The sequence below is a fragment of the Pezoporus wallicus genome, unplaced genomic scaffold (assembly GCF_028554395.1).
Source record: "Pezoporus wallicus isolate ANWC-B61680 ecotype Strahan unplaced genomic scaffold, APGP_CSIRO_Pwel_v1 contig_749, whole genome shotgun sequence".
NCBI classification, from domain to species: Eukaryota; Metazoa; Chordata; class Aves; order Psittaciformes; family Psittacidae; genus Pezoporus; species Pezoporus wallicus.
Window position 1 is genome coordinate 217,080 of NW_026641327.1, and position 14,200 is coordinate 231,279.

General features: G+C 42.5%; 2 protein-coding genes across 6 annotated transcripts in view; one reads left to right on the plus strand and one right to left on the minus strand.

The window, feature by feature from the left end:
- Window positions 1-9,021, plus strand: part of INVS (inversin) — an 85,120-nt gene extending 76,099 nt beyond the window's left edge. For all 3 annotated transcript variants that reach the window (XM_057423048.1, XM_057423049.1, XM_057423050.1), the window contains 3 exons: window positions 3,996-4,228; window positions 5,149-5,229; window positions 8,157-9,021. In XM_057423048.1, coding sequence (XP_057279031.1) covers window positions 3,996-4,228; window positions 5,149-5,229; window positions 8,157-8,272 — 430 coding nt within the window. In that variant the 3' untranslated portion in view covers window positions 8,273-9,021. The remainder of the gene's footprint in view (window positions 1-3,995; window positions 4,229-5,148; window positions 5,230-8,156) is intronic.
- A 246-nt stretch (window positions 9,022-9,267) lies between these two features.
- The window catches only part of TEX10 (testis expressed 10), a 49,875-nt gene continuing 44,942 nt past the window's right edge, over window positions 9,268-14,200 (minus strand). For all 3 annotated transcript variants that reach the window (XM_057423052.1, XM_057423053.1, XM_057423054.1), the window contains 4 exons: window positions 13,738-13,818; window positions 12,126-12,307; window positions 10,684-10,894; window positions 9,268-9,502 (listed from right to left, as the gene is read on the minus strand). In XM_057423052.1, the coding sequence (XP_057279035.1) occupies window positions 9,389-9,502; window positions 10,684-10,894; window positions 12,126-12,307; window positions 13,738-13,818 (588 nt within the window). In that variant the 3' untranslated portion in view covers window positions 9,268-9,388. The remainder of the gene's footprint in view (window positions 9,503-10,683; window positions 10,895-12,125; window positions 12,308-13,737; window positions 13,819-14,200) is intronic.

A 14,200-nucleotide genomic window follows, 5' to 3' on the forward strand; every position in this document is an offset into this window, starting at 1 on the left:
CAAACCATTCTGTGGTTCTGTGCTTCTGCCCCATTACTTATACCCACACTGACCTGCAAAGCAAAGCAGCCACTTGTTTTCCCAGTGATCCACCACTTCTGCCTTCAACTCTCTCTGCTGCTTCCAGACACTATGCAAGCAGCTCAGTGCTGGCAGTGTTTTTGTTGGCCTTTTCTCATGTAAATGCCAATTTCTTGTCTTATGTGTTAAGGTCTTTTTAGATACCAAAAGCTACAGTCAGGAGTAGGTTAGGAGAGTATATCCATAAGTGATACTGTTGCTTCTGAAGGCTATGCTGTTTTCACTGAACAGCAAATTAAAATCCCCATAGAGGAGTAGACACATACCATATCTTTCAGTCAAAGCGTCAAAATATGTAGTGAGTGCCTGTGCAAATTTCCTCACAAGATCTGGGATCTAAAACCCTGTATTGAGCTAGCTTGCCTGTATAGAAATCTTTGTATTCCATTTACAGTTTTGACTAAAGATTGTGGATAGATCTTTCTGAACTATCCATCTGCTGGAACAGCAGTGGTGCTTTCTATCACTGAGCATGCACTCACAGCACTTCAGAAATTATGGGGATTAAAGATTGTTTAAATGACATTTGCTATTGTGAGAATTAATAAAGAAAAATAAACATACTTGCTCTGTTTGCAAAACTCCTATCACAGTATGCTAGAGATTGGAAGGGACCTCAAAAGATCATCTAGTCCAATCCCATGTTCTATAGTATATAGAACATTAACGTGGATCATAGATCTGCAAGACTGCAGGAGAGGTTAGTTTGGCTGTTCCTCCATTGCCATCTTGTTACATCTGTGGACAACGTACTGTTGCTAGACCTTTGCTGGAGTTCATCACATTTGCGGTGATATTAGAATGCATTTATTTCAGTGAATGTTTTGATGCAGAATGCAGAACAGTTTGATTGGCAGCAGTGCTGAGGTGAGGGCACACCGTTGTGAAGAGCTGTGCTTCCCTCCTGTCTTCTCTCTCCCAGGCCCACCAGTTCTGCTGTCTCTTCTGCTTACGCTTTAAGCTCAGCGTGAACTTTATTGCGTGAGTGTTTTGAAACCCACATGGATGATGGGAGCTGTGAAATCAGACCAGATTTCCTCCTCCCAATTTCCATGCTGTTATCGCATCAGTAGTTTTTATTTTTAAAAAGAAGATATTTCTGCTTCTCCCTCTGAAGCACAGTTCGTGTACATCCCAAAAAAGAATTGCTGTATTTTAGGATATGGATCCCAAGTCTGATGGTGGCATCTGCCTGCCAAGAAGTCATGGTTAAGCGTTTCCAGCTAGCTCACCCAGCATGTGCTGACTGTTACTATGATGTCAGTTATTCTGACTCTCCCTCTGAAATACCTGTTTTCCCACCCACTGTACACTGAATTATAGTTCTTACGCAGGTACTTACTGTGTGACCGTGGGTCCCACCCAGTCCTGTGTTTGTCTTTCAGGTCCAGGCTGGCACAGGTAAATAGCATGTACTTGTAGACAGCAATAGAATTACACATCGTTAATGTGTAATTCTGCGTTAGAGACATGTAGAGGTACATGCTTGTGTTCTGGCATTTCTCTTAATTAGGATTAAATACATTTGTCTCACTGCAAATTTTATAGTCATGATTTACTTCTTGAAAGTTTATTGAGAGCTGTGGTGAGCTGTAACACAATGGTACTGCTCTGCTTAAGTGTATGAAACTTGCCTTTCTTGGGAAAACGTTTCAATTCCCACAGTCCACACACTTTATAAATGTAGTCCTCAAAAGCCTGTGTTTAGGTGTGTGGATTGCCAAAGGTTAATTGTTTCTCCTGCTCACTGAGCCTTACACATTCTGTGTCTAGCTTGCTCTCATGGGGGACACTGAGGCCTGTACCATTCTCCAGAGTCCACAGTGAGTTGACAGAAGCTGGAAGTAAGTTGGTTGCTGTTACCGTTGCTCTCCTGTGGGAGTCATGCTATATTTTCTTGATGTTACTGCTATATGCATACTTTGAGCAGCAGTGGGTTTTAAGATTAGAGCTTCTATAACAATGAATCTGAGTACCATTTGCCAGCTTTGCCGCTCTGTACATGTATTCCACATATCTGCTGTGCAGTAGTTTTATTGACTAAGCACTGGCTGTTTTGTTAAGGCCCCACATCAGATTCATAAAGCATCAAACTTGGAGCCACTCTTCTTTTTTCTCACTAGGGTCAGAACAATCAGTTACAGGAGAGCTGAATTCTGAGAATGTGCCCATGCTCTAAAGATAACTGCCTACGTCATCTTGGTGTCAGAGCCTCGCAGTTGTTTTCTCGTTGCTAAAAACTACGAGAAGTTCTTCACAAACATGAAATTACAGCTGGGTGCAAAGGTGGAGTGCCTGTGACTGGGTCACTTCACCTATCAGCAAAGGCTTCTGGCAGCAATTACTGAATTCCAAGAGAACAGCTTAGTAGTCTTTTCTGCTCAAGTATAGAACAGTTCCCCAATTGTTTTTCCTGCAGCAGTAGTCACGTAACCCATCCCTAGCTCCAGTTACGTTAGCAAGTCACTGTAACTGTGCCCCCCTTCACTTTCTCTTCCTCTCTTACCCCATTGAGCAGTTCTAATTGACGTGTTACTTACCCAAACTGGATCCTTTTTTTCCCTTCTGTCTTAATAACGCTTCTGTTCTGAATCCATACAATACTTTGCAGCTCACAGGCACTACAGGCCTTTATTGGTAAGCTGCAGTTGTTGCCGTATAACAGGACATGCCTGAATTCTGAAGCTCCACTAAATTAAGATTGAATATATTTGTCTCACCCAGCAAGTTTCACTGAGGGAATTTACTAAGCTTATTGAAAGTTTCAAATTACTGGGGCTCTGAGCATTATCATCCTCCTTTGGCATTCTGTTGCACTTTTATGTGCTCATTTTTCTGTATACGGCTGGTGGTTCGTTTGAAGTGTACAGTTTTTGTTGGCTTGTATATTTACACATTTCGTATCTGGTTGTGCTGCCTTTTGTTTTAACTGAGAACTTGTTGCAGATGGAGCAAGAGAACAAAATCGCCTCGTTCTCCCTCCTTCCTCATTCCTTCTAATGCGGCATGCAGTAGAAGCCTTTTCAAATGCCAGAGGGGATGATGCCCAATGTGTTTTGGCCAGTTACCCAACACTTACTTACAATTAATATTTTACAAGTGTTACTACTCCATGTTCATCTATGGCAGGTTTGTCCTGGGGAGATTCAGAGTTAATTGCTAGGCCAGTTAATGGACTCGCGAGTGTGAAATGCCAGTATCTGATTTAATACTTGTATCTGATTGAAGACAAAAAGCCAAACAACTCCTGGTCGCTGGTGCCATTAGGCATCAAAGTGGGAAGAAGGACAGATCATCTACTGCTGCCACGTGGAACAGGGCTGGGACTGTGTAAGATCAAAGCAGCCATGGCAAGGCTGGGTTGGGAGACAGAGCCTTTGAAGGGAAGGGGGAAAAGCAAAACTAGATTGCTGAAAAGATGAGGGGAGCACCTTTGGAGGAGGGAGGGAAAGCATCTCAGGTTTCCATAGAGGAAATGTGCAAGTTGAACCTGTAAGTAGATCTGGTTTGTCTCTTGCACTGACTGACTGAGCAAGTGGTAAAGCACATGGGAAAATTTGGTGTTACAGTTGAAATGAGAAAACAATATTGTATTGATTAAATATGTATAGGTCTTGTCTTCTCCATGCTTTCTCTAAAGCAGTTGATACACTGATGTTGCAGTGCTGTAACTTTGGATACCTGTAATGCCAGATCTTTATTAACTGTGTGAATAACAGCTGTATCCAGAATTGAACCCAGCTCCTGCTTTTGCTTCTGAGCAAACATTTCTCATCCAAATGACTTCGCACATCAGTGGGAGTTCTGTTTTCCCAGTTAGCTCATGTAATCTACCATGTGAACTGATGTGTGGAAAGCACCAAAGTTAAAACAGGTCACCTAAAACAAGTGCTCTTCTCTTTTCTGCTTTCTAGTTACCAGCTAAGACAGGAGTTGTTCCAGCTTCTTAGTGCTAATCGGCAGTGCAAAGAAGATGAAGACAAATGGAGACAAGAGACAGCTGCCTTCTTCATTCGGGTTGCCTGGAAGAAACAGCTGAACCATAGCCTTCTGAAATCAGCTCCTTCATGTAAAAACCTGAAACCTGTAAATAAAACCGGCTCGGCCATAAAACCCAGCAAGCAGTCCATCCTGAAGCAGATATATGGTAACTTTGTCTTCACTCTGTTTTAAATAGCTACACTTTTATAACAGGGTATTCTTCCGTACACTCCTTACCTCATTGTTAGGGATTTCACGTATTTATTACAATTAGTCTGAATCTTGGGTGTCCTGGGTAATTGTGTGTCTGTTGCAGACTGAAAGAAAGAAACCCTCTGTGATTTAAACTGGCTGCTGCTAAAGCTGTTTGAATCACCACATAGCGTTACTCCAGCATGGATCTTGAGCAACCAAACAATTCTTTTGCCAGAGCTGTTACACTGGGGACAGCTGGCTCAGTCGATCCATAGTGGCTGTCTGGAGCATGGTTTAAGCATGATTTTAAGCTTTATGGGGTTTATATTGTTTTTTAAATATTTCCATTTGAAGAATATGGTCTTGCTCCATGTTCATAACTTCCTTGTTTCAAGAGAACTGGTCTTTATTGGAAGAGCAAGATCAGCTTTTACGGTAGTACTGCACTATGCCTGAATGTGCATGGTGCAAAGGACTCCATCTTGCAGAAAGGGTAGCAGGAAAGCATTGATTTAAACCTTGAGTTTGCTTACAGTGTGGATCACTGATGAAGTAAGGATGTGCTAACTGTAGGTACTTTACTGGGTAGTAAGTTACTTCTATCTTGGCTCTGTAGTTTAGATGGCCAAAAAAAAAAAGATTACATAAATAAATAAAGCTAATTTTATTTAACTTTTTTTTTTATTTACTAGCAACTGCAAGATGTATTTTTTAGTTAAAGTTCAATTGTGGTTGTCACAATTTTCTGTCATAGAGAACATCCCCTGAGTTTCCTTATCATAAATGAGACTGATTTTAGAACAAAGCGATGCTGTAGCCTACTTAGTAGTTTCTAGCTATACATCATCTTTATGTGATTAAAAATGGAGCTGTTTTTATTGCTTGTTAAAGGACGTTCTCAGGAAGGCAAAGCGTATCAGCCAACACGACCTCCTTCCAAGCTGAAGCTTTCTGATGTACAGCTGGTCTCAGGTAGGACACCTACATTTTAAGAATACTATGTTGTATGCATGTGAGATTGGTTTCATCTTGGAAAAGCAAAAATAATTGCTCAAGAACTGGGATCTCATGTCAAAGTATGTAACTGCTGCCAAGCTGTTAAGATTGCATGCTTTTTCTTTCACTACTGCTGGATTTACGTGAGCACTGCACTTTCATCCTTGTGTTGAATCATGTATATGAAAACCTGTTTTTATTGGGCTGCTACTAGGAAAGACCTTAACAGAATGGACTTGCAGAGTGACAAGCCAGGTAGCATTCACCTCTGGTTAAGATTACTTACAGCACAAATATTTACTAATCTTATAGAAGAGGTGGACTGCTACGTGTGCCAAGAATTTACACACCTGGCTGTTAGAAATACCTGGTTTAGTGCATAGATGAAAACTTGAAAATCCAAAGTTATTGATCTGGTCTCTGCCCTTCCTTTTAAAATGGTGTAACTGGGTGTCTGTGCTGTGTACAGAGCCTCAATTACTGCATAACTTTGACTTTCATAAGTTGTAAAGCTTTAGCAAAATCATGCATTTATTTCCTGCTTAACTCAAGCCATAGAGTCATTACCAGGTCTTCCTTAGGAAAGCCTTAGTTCTGCCTGCCACTGAAATTTTGGGTATGTATCTGGTCTTGGGGCAGTGGGGCTGGCACAACCAGGACTGTCAAGCTGTGCAGACAGACAGGAGATCTACACCATGTACAACAGAATAGCACCAAAGGATGGCGAGTGTGAAAATATTATCAAGGTCATTAAAAGGCTGGAACTATCATGCATGTGGCATTAATTGGCAGCTACCTAAAACTGAAGAGTACATGGCCACCTCTCCTACTACTTCTTTACAAAATGCCATTTTTAAGAGTGTAATTACACTTATTAGGGTATGGGAGCTATAGTAACATTAGCACTTCATCACATGAAGGCCCACTTGGCCTTCATGGTTGTATCACAGCTAGTTCAGAGGCAGGCCATGGGTAACTAGCAACAAAGGAGATGCTTCAAGGAAACGGTAGTTCAGGTAGTTTGCAAAGGGCTGTAAAATACATTTTCTCCTTTACTAATTTAACAAAGGTCTGAAGTCAGAAGGCAATCCAACACTGACTTAGCCTTGTTTGTTAGAAGTGTAGGGAGTTTCTGCCTCACTATGAGACGGCGGCTTTTTTCTTCCACTGTTTGAAAACTGTTTTAATTAAGCAGCACAACCAGGCAGGTGTTTGGTTGCCACCTCTTCATGCAGATAAGAATCTAAATTTTAGAAGAGCTTTAGCAAATAATGCTTCTTTTCGTTCAGGTTCTCGGGACAACATCTCCCTGTCTCCTGAAATAAAAAGGCTTTCTTCTGAGGTTTGAGTGTCCTTTGCTTTCATAACTTGGTGACGAATAGGATAGTGATAGGAACTCTGCCCAGTTCCTTTAGAACACTACCTACTTTCATTCACCTAATAGGAGCTCAGGGAACTTTAGCCCTTAAAGACAATAACATGTTTTTCATCTGACCGCCTTTGTGCATGACAACATGACGCTTGTTGGAAAAGTTCAGAGCTGTCAGTGGTGAATGCCAGATACTCCGTGCCTGACGTAGGTGCCTGGAGTAGGTCAGAATGGACTGTTCAGTCTCATTCTCTCTCTTGCAGAAGGTACAGCTGGGAAGGTGAAGACTGGCTGTCAGTCCTGGTTTGAATGTTCATATAGCTAGTGGGAAAAGTGCCGCGACACATATGTAACAGGGACAGACACCAAACTCCATGACCTTTCTGGCATAAGCAGACCCAGCACTTTGGAGGGGAGGACATGCAGAAGGTGCACAAAGGAAATGTACAAATAAGTCGGGGGGGGGCGGCAGAAGGAGACAAGCAGAAAAGGGCTGTGCAAATAGGGACAGAATTGTTACAATTAGCTTGTTTTGGACCCTGAAAGTTGTTCCTTTTTAAACATCATTTTATTAAATCGGTGCCTTTTGTCAGTTCAGTAAATGGCATTTAAAGAAGTGCTCTGCAGCAGGCCAGACAGCTGTGTCTAGGGTTTTTTTTTGTTTCACTGTGAACATTAAAGTGTGTGTAGAGTTGTAAAGGAGGAGGCTTTGCAATTCTCTGCATCAGAAAGATGTTCTTAGAGCGTGCTGGGCGCGCCCCTCACTGAAACGCTCAGATTTGCACTTTGGCGGGACCCTGACTGGAAAGGGATAAAGCACCAAAATGTTTGCATCCCACCTCCACAAAACTGGGGAAGGAGAACACACACAGTATTACGCACATTAAATGAAAACACTGAGTGAGTCCAGATATTCAGCCAGGATCAGAACTGAAGAGAAGGGTCAGCTAGCATTCATTTTTGGTTCTAGTAATTCAGAGCTTTAGCCCTAGACCAATTTCCCATACCTTCTAGAAATGACCCAGGACCTAATGTGGTTAAATACTGCTCAACAAAAAAAATCCCTTGCTGCTCTTCAGCAAGCTCAGCCACGAGCATTGTGTTAGTGACTGAGCCATCAGCCAGGAAACCCTCCTTCATTTATGCGGGTAAATCTCATGTTGCTTTCAGTTATTATAGGCTGCTCTGAACACCCGCAGTAGGATTCTACGTAAGCTGTACCAAGCGCCACAGAAAATAAACTCCACTTACAGATAATCAACAGCAAGATGCCAGGACAAATGCATCTGTCCCAGCCCTGCCAGTGTTCAAGACCAGGATGGAGCAACCTGGTCTAGTGTGAGGTGTCCCTGCCCATGGCAGGGGGGGTTGGAACTAGATGACGTTTAAGGTCCCTTCCAACCCAAACCATTTGATGGATTCTATGATTCTTCTCCTGCTGCACTCACTGTTTCTGAGATCTAGAACACTGTGTAGATTAAACTGCTTTGTACCCACTAGAGTTTCTCACCAAACCCGTTTTGTTCTTTTTCAGTAAACAACCTACAGTGTGTTAATTTGCTGGAGAACATGGGGAAGTCAAAACAATTTTCATACAACATGAGGCCAACCACAGCTGCAAAAACAAAAAACACAAGACTCAAGCACTAAGCAAAGCTGAATGTTTGGAATTTAAAAAGCATATTCCAGTACAACCATTACCTTTCATCATGTGCAAGTCATCTACAACATATTAAACTTGAACTTGCTGTTTTGTATTATCCCAGCATTACAGGCCACACAGACACCTAAGGAGTTGGGACTCATTTTGAGTACAAATCAGTTTTTAAATGCAACTGTTATTTATTTACTGACAGGATGAAATCTGAATTGCATTGGGAAACAGAAACTGAAGTGCTGAGCCCAGCTCTACAGAGGAACTGCAGGGGCTCCCAAAGTCTTCCACTGCCAAAAAATAATTTTGAATGTGTTCATCAAACACAGTTTCAAAGGAGAGGGAAACTGTACTGAAGAAGTAACAGTTCTGAAAGACAAGCACAGAAGAACAGTCTTCATTCTCTACTTTGGTACTGAAGACACAATCATTTCTCAGCTAGCTATGGATTTGGAAGGAAAAGTAGAGATGTCGACAAAAAACAGTAAATAAATGGCTTTCCACAGCCTATAGGAATTGTTAGGGTGATGTTTTCTATCACTGAGATTATCACCAGTTTTTTCTATATCAATAACTGGCTTTATACCTGCACAGAAAGATGGTTTATGAAAAGCAAGAAAAGATGGGACGTATTCTACAAGAAACCTTGTTCTTGTAATAGCTTTGGAGCTGCCAGCATACAGTATTTACCTTGCACAAAGTATTTAAAACTAGGAGCTGAGCACTAATAAAATGATGTTACTCTGGTTTCCATGTAAATTGTTTTCTGTCTTTTCTTCTAGCTGGCATTACAGAATTCTAATCAATTAATACGATGTTTTGAAGTAACAAGATGAGTGAAGTCAACGTAAGTCTGTTTTGCTGCAAGCGCTTAAATGTTGAGAGGACTGGATCTTCTTTCACTCCCCTCACTGTGGACAGTGCATCTACTAAACTAGCTTCCAACAGCAGCATCTGCTTGCTGGAAAAGAAAGGCAGCAGAGGGGCGCAGTTCTCTGGAAAATTTTTATTCTGTTTCACTTACAAAAAAAATGGACAAGCTTTGTTCCAACATCTCCCATTCAAAACTAAATAGAAGTAAATGCTTTACAGTAAATGCAGTTCGACCTCTTTTAATACACGGTGTTGACAGGGCCGGGCCCCTGGGGATGAGAAGCAAGGTAGATGTTGAAACAGTAATGGAGGTCTGTCAGCCACTGCTCTTGAACTTCCCCACTCTTCAGGGTCTAGAAGGAAGGGGAAAGAAGGTAAAACTCCAAGTCACCACCAGCACATGCAAAGCCTGGCTTTGTACAGTTAGTGAGGTGTACTGTGCAGGGTACAAGATGGCCTTGTCCACCCGCACACGGCCACCTTACTCTCATTTATACATTTCAACAAGGTATGTCTGGTAAAGCTGAAATGATGAAGTGTTACTACTCAGTTATGAAGTGTGTGAATTACACCAGCTGCCACTTCCTTACCTGTAATTACAGTGGCTTCCTTACTTCCTTACCCCAATCCTGCAATTTATACTCAACTGAAATGCAAATGAGGAGGTTCTACTACAGCAGGAGAGCTCAGAGCCCCAGTCTGTAAGAGAACTGTTGCCAACAGACCAGTGTAGCCCACAGCGCTGTCATTCACTCTCCTCAGCACTGTAAGTGGTTAAAAAAGCCCCACTGCCACCACACGCAACCCACCTGCAGTGGGACATCACAAGAACATTTTCAGCACTAAAGGAAACCAACCCCCTCAGTCTCTGGTACCTTGCACCTACTCTTACATCTGCTTTCACCACCAGTGAGGTTATGTTTTTCTTTCAAAAGCTACTAATGAATACCCATGGCTCACTTATTCAAACCTGTGTGATGTACAAACTCTCCGCACTCAAACTCACAAGAGCTTTGTGCAAAGACAGTTTCAGATGTTTTTTCTGAAGAGAGAAGGGACTGGAACAGTCCCCAAACCAGCAGGATGCAGCAGACACAGGAACAGATGTGCTGGGGTTTGCAGTATTTGAAAGGGAATATATTTTACACTATATATATTTAAGGGAGTTTGTCTGATTTAATAACATCTTTGTACACCTACATATCCTTGCTCCCATCATCACAGAAAACTAGCTCCTTGTTTTGGGACAGCTCACTCTCAGATGGGCCAGGCAGGTAAGCTACTCCCAGTCAGTTTGTTAGGAAGGTATCTGCTTTCCCAGGCCCTGGGCTGGGCACACGCTAAACTTCGTAACAGCCTTTGTCTGTGCAATAAGCACAGGAGCTCAGACAGCCATCTACACAGCCCAGGCTCCTAAGGCAGACAGAAGACAATCATAATGTGTGTTCTGCTAAACATCTGTTCCGGCCTTTGCAAGAATTATTAAACATAAACATCAGGTGTGTAGTCTCTGAGAAACAATGACGTTTCCTACCATGATGTCCTTGATAATCTGCTGCACCAGGAATTCATTTGTGATCATATGGCTCCTGAGCTGACCATGTTGCATGAGTAAGCGAAGCAACTGAGCAACCACGGGCAGCTCTTCCCGACAGATCCTGCTCACTTGCAGGCTCTGCAGCATCAGCCTCAGCAAGCGCGGCAGAAGTGCTAACGCAGAAATACATGATCCCCACAGCATATCCCTGGCAGCGAGAGAGAACAAAGGGTTAAACCACTGAGGACAGGTATTCCTTTCAAGCGTGTCTCTGTGAGCTCGCCTCACAGCTGTACAAGGGTACAGCTGAGCACAGGAGGTTCCATGTGAACATCAGGAACAATTTCTTTACTGTGAGAGTGACAGAGCACTGGAACAGGTTGCCCATGGGGGTTGTGGAGTCTCCTACATTGGAGATATTCAAGGCCCGCCTGGACAAGTTCCTGTGTGATGTACTCTAGGTTACCCTGCTCTTGCAGGGGGGTTGGACTAGATGATCTTTTGAGGTCCCTGCCAACCCTTGGGATTCTGTGATTCTGTGAAGGGTGCTGCTCTCAATTCAGTTGTGCCAACTGCCTTCACCAGTATTAGCACCCAAGCAGAGGATTTGTACCAGGAAACGCTAAACTTGGAAACATCCCAAAATCATGGACAGCAGTGAGACAAACTGGAGGCCCTGCCCCGGAGCTACAAATGTTACTGAAGCTCTTGCACAGTGGACCTGCTGCTTGGTGCAGCTGGGAAGATGGCTCTGTTCAGGTACACCCCAGTGCTCATTTAACACTCATAAGAAATCACACAACTGAACCAGGCATGTGTGATCTGTAGGTCATTAAACACCATCAGTGAAGGAGGACTCCAGCTTTAAAAACTGGTCTTACATTTTAAGTAAGCTTTGAACAACGCTGCTGTGTATGGAACAAGTTAGAGGAAAAACCTGAAGTTTAAACTGTTTAAAGACATTTATGTTATACAGGTAAATAAACTTACTTACGTCTGCTAGCTGTAGCTTTGGGGGTTTTAAATCAAATGGATTTGTGGTCTACAAAGCAGACTACAACCTCAGAAGTTGTCTTAAAACTGAAATATGCAGTCAGTTAAGAGCACAAGTTTACAAAACCAAATCCTCTGCATGTTGCTTTTCAATGTACTAATGAAACTAAAGGCTAAAGCTAACGATTAGAAAGGTGTATATTTATACCTTAAAGTCAGGATGTCCTGACATCTACCTAGAACAACCTGAGGTGAAACCTCCTTCAGTTGATGTTTTAAATAATTCCAGCTAACTTTGCAGCCTTTTCTCTTAAATCCGAGTACCGTTTTGAAGCAAGCAAAAAAGAGATGGCAAAAAACCCTGCGAGGATGGGAGGGGATGTCCTTTCATTTTACACCTCTGAATACTTGTGGGCATAATGCAGAGATCACAAAAGCAGCGTTACCTTTTCTGTAAGTGTTCTGCATCCTCTTTGTCTAAAGTGAGTAGGAAGTACAGGAGACTGTAACAACAAGAGGCTAAGAACTTGTGCAGGGTTTCACTCAGGATGCAAGCTTGATCCAAGAGCTTATTTATGGCACACAGAACAGATCCAGCTGTGCTATCGGGTATTACAACCAATCCAACCTGTATTAAAACAAACAAAATGACCCCCACATTCATCACTTTATACACAAGGGGTTTTGCTGGTTAGGATGGAGCCTGGCTTTCCTGGAGATGGCTCAACTGCTGCATGCCCATAGGAAGAAGTGAATGAATTCCTCACTTTGCTTAGCTTGCACTCACAGCTTTTTCTTTACCTATTAACTATGTCTTTACGTTAATCCATGAGAACTTTTCCAGTTCTCTTTCCCATCCTGTTGGAGGGAGTCAGCAAGCAGCTGCATGGAGCTTAGTTGTTGGCTGGGGTTAAACAACAACAGTATCATCAGTTGTAAGGGACAGAAGATAAAGAACAATGATGGGTTCAGACTTTTAAATACTTCCAATATAAGACTAGGTATTTCAATGCCACAAGTGCAGATCACTGTCCCAGGCTGACCCTGCACCAGCCAGCTGCAGGAGGAGAAGGACGGCATTCCTGTGTGACAGAAGATGGACTGCAACTGTCACCGAGAACCTGCTGAATGCTACAGGACACTCAAACACTAAATAATAAATCAAATAAAGATGTTCCTGACAAACCACACACAGGAAGTTATGACAGTGAGCAGATGGAGGTCTGCATACAAAGAAGCATCCTGAAGATCGAATCAGCCAACGCTGCTGAAGAAAACTGCCAGCCAGCGAGTCTGGGAGATGATGTGAACAAAGACATTTCAATTTATATAAATCAGGTACAGATGGGACTGCTCAAGTTCCCACAGAGGATGTTGCCTTTCTTCCCTCTGAGGTGTCATCATCCAGTTAGAGCCCTGGGGCAGCAATCCCATCAACTGTAAAAAGCCACTTAACTGCTTGCTCTCAGAACAGTGTAGTAGAACACAGAAGCTGATCCGTAGGCTGTGATTTAAGTCAACACTCGCCCTCAAAAATCCTGACTGCAGTTAAAGCTAAATCCCTCTCCATGGAAGCTTTGCTGTAGTGGTTTTTCAGAACGGCTCCGTACAGGGAGCTGCAGGCACCTGTTAGCTCCAGAACCATCATGACAAGAGGACAGACAGGACTCCCCCTCAGCAGGCAGCATCACAGGTAACTGCAAGTTCTGTTACACAGCTCTGGCTTTGCCATCCCCACCCTCAGTGTTTAGAATCAGGAGAAGACAGACTGTGAAACCCATCCAAGGCTGCTAGTTGCTCTTTCAAAAACCAAAGCCTTTCATTTAGGGCTGACCCAGCTTGAGAACAAGCTGAACTATTCACAGATCAGAGCAAAAGAAATTCATTTAAGTTTGGATACTGACAGTTATGAGATACCCTTTAAAACTCTGCTAATCTTGTCAAAAACTTTTGAAAATGCTGAAATTATACACAAAGTATATGGATAAGTGTATCTGGGGAGAGACTGCTACAACACTGATCACATGAAAGTGATAGAAAAGACAAAATGGTACTTACCAGATATTTACAGATGCCAGTCTGGAGAATGTCAAAACACTGACTCTGTGAAGGTATAGTGGACAAGCTGTGACAGATCATCTGTTTTAATAAAACAAAGTTATATTTAAGCACTCTAAATGCAACCAGCAATCATTCACTGTGTTGTCATACTTTGCTGACAGACCTAAATACCTATGGGGACGCACAGCAGCTTTGTCTCAAAACACTCTTATACACTGTAAAGAGTCAGTAACATTGCCAACATAAATTGTTCCGTGTTTAAGGAGATGACAGCTTATACCATTAGCTTGTTTGTTAGTGCCTTTCTTCATTTTACCTATGTGCTAGAAGGAGAAGGCCAAAAATATTCTATCCAGCTACAGCACCACACCAAGCCTCCATGTGCCTTTCCTTGGAGCTGAAGAACTGCAGAAAATAACTTCACAAGTAACTTTATCAAGCATGAAACAATCGCAGTGAA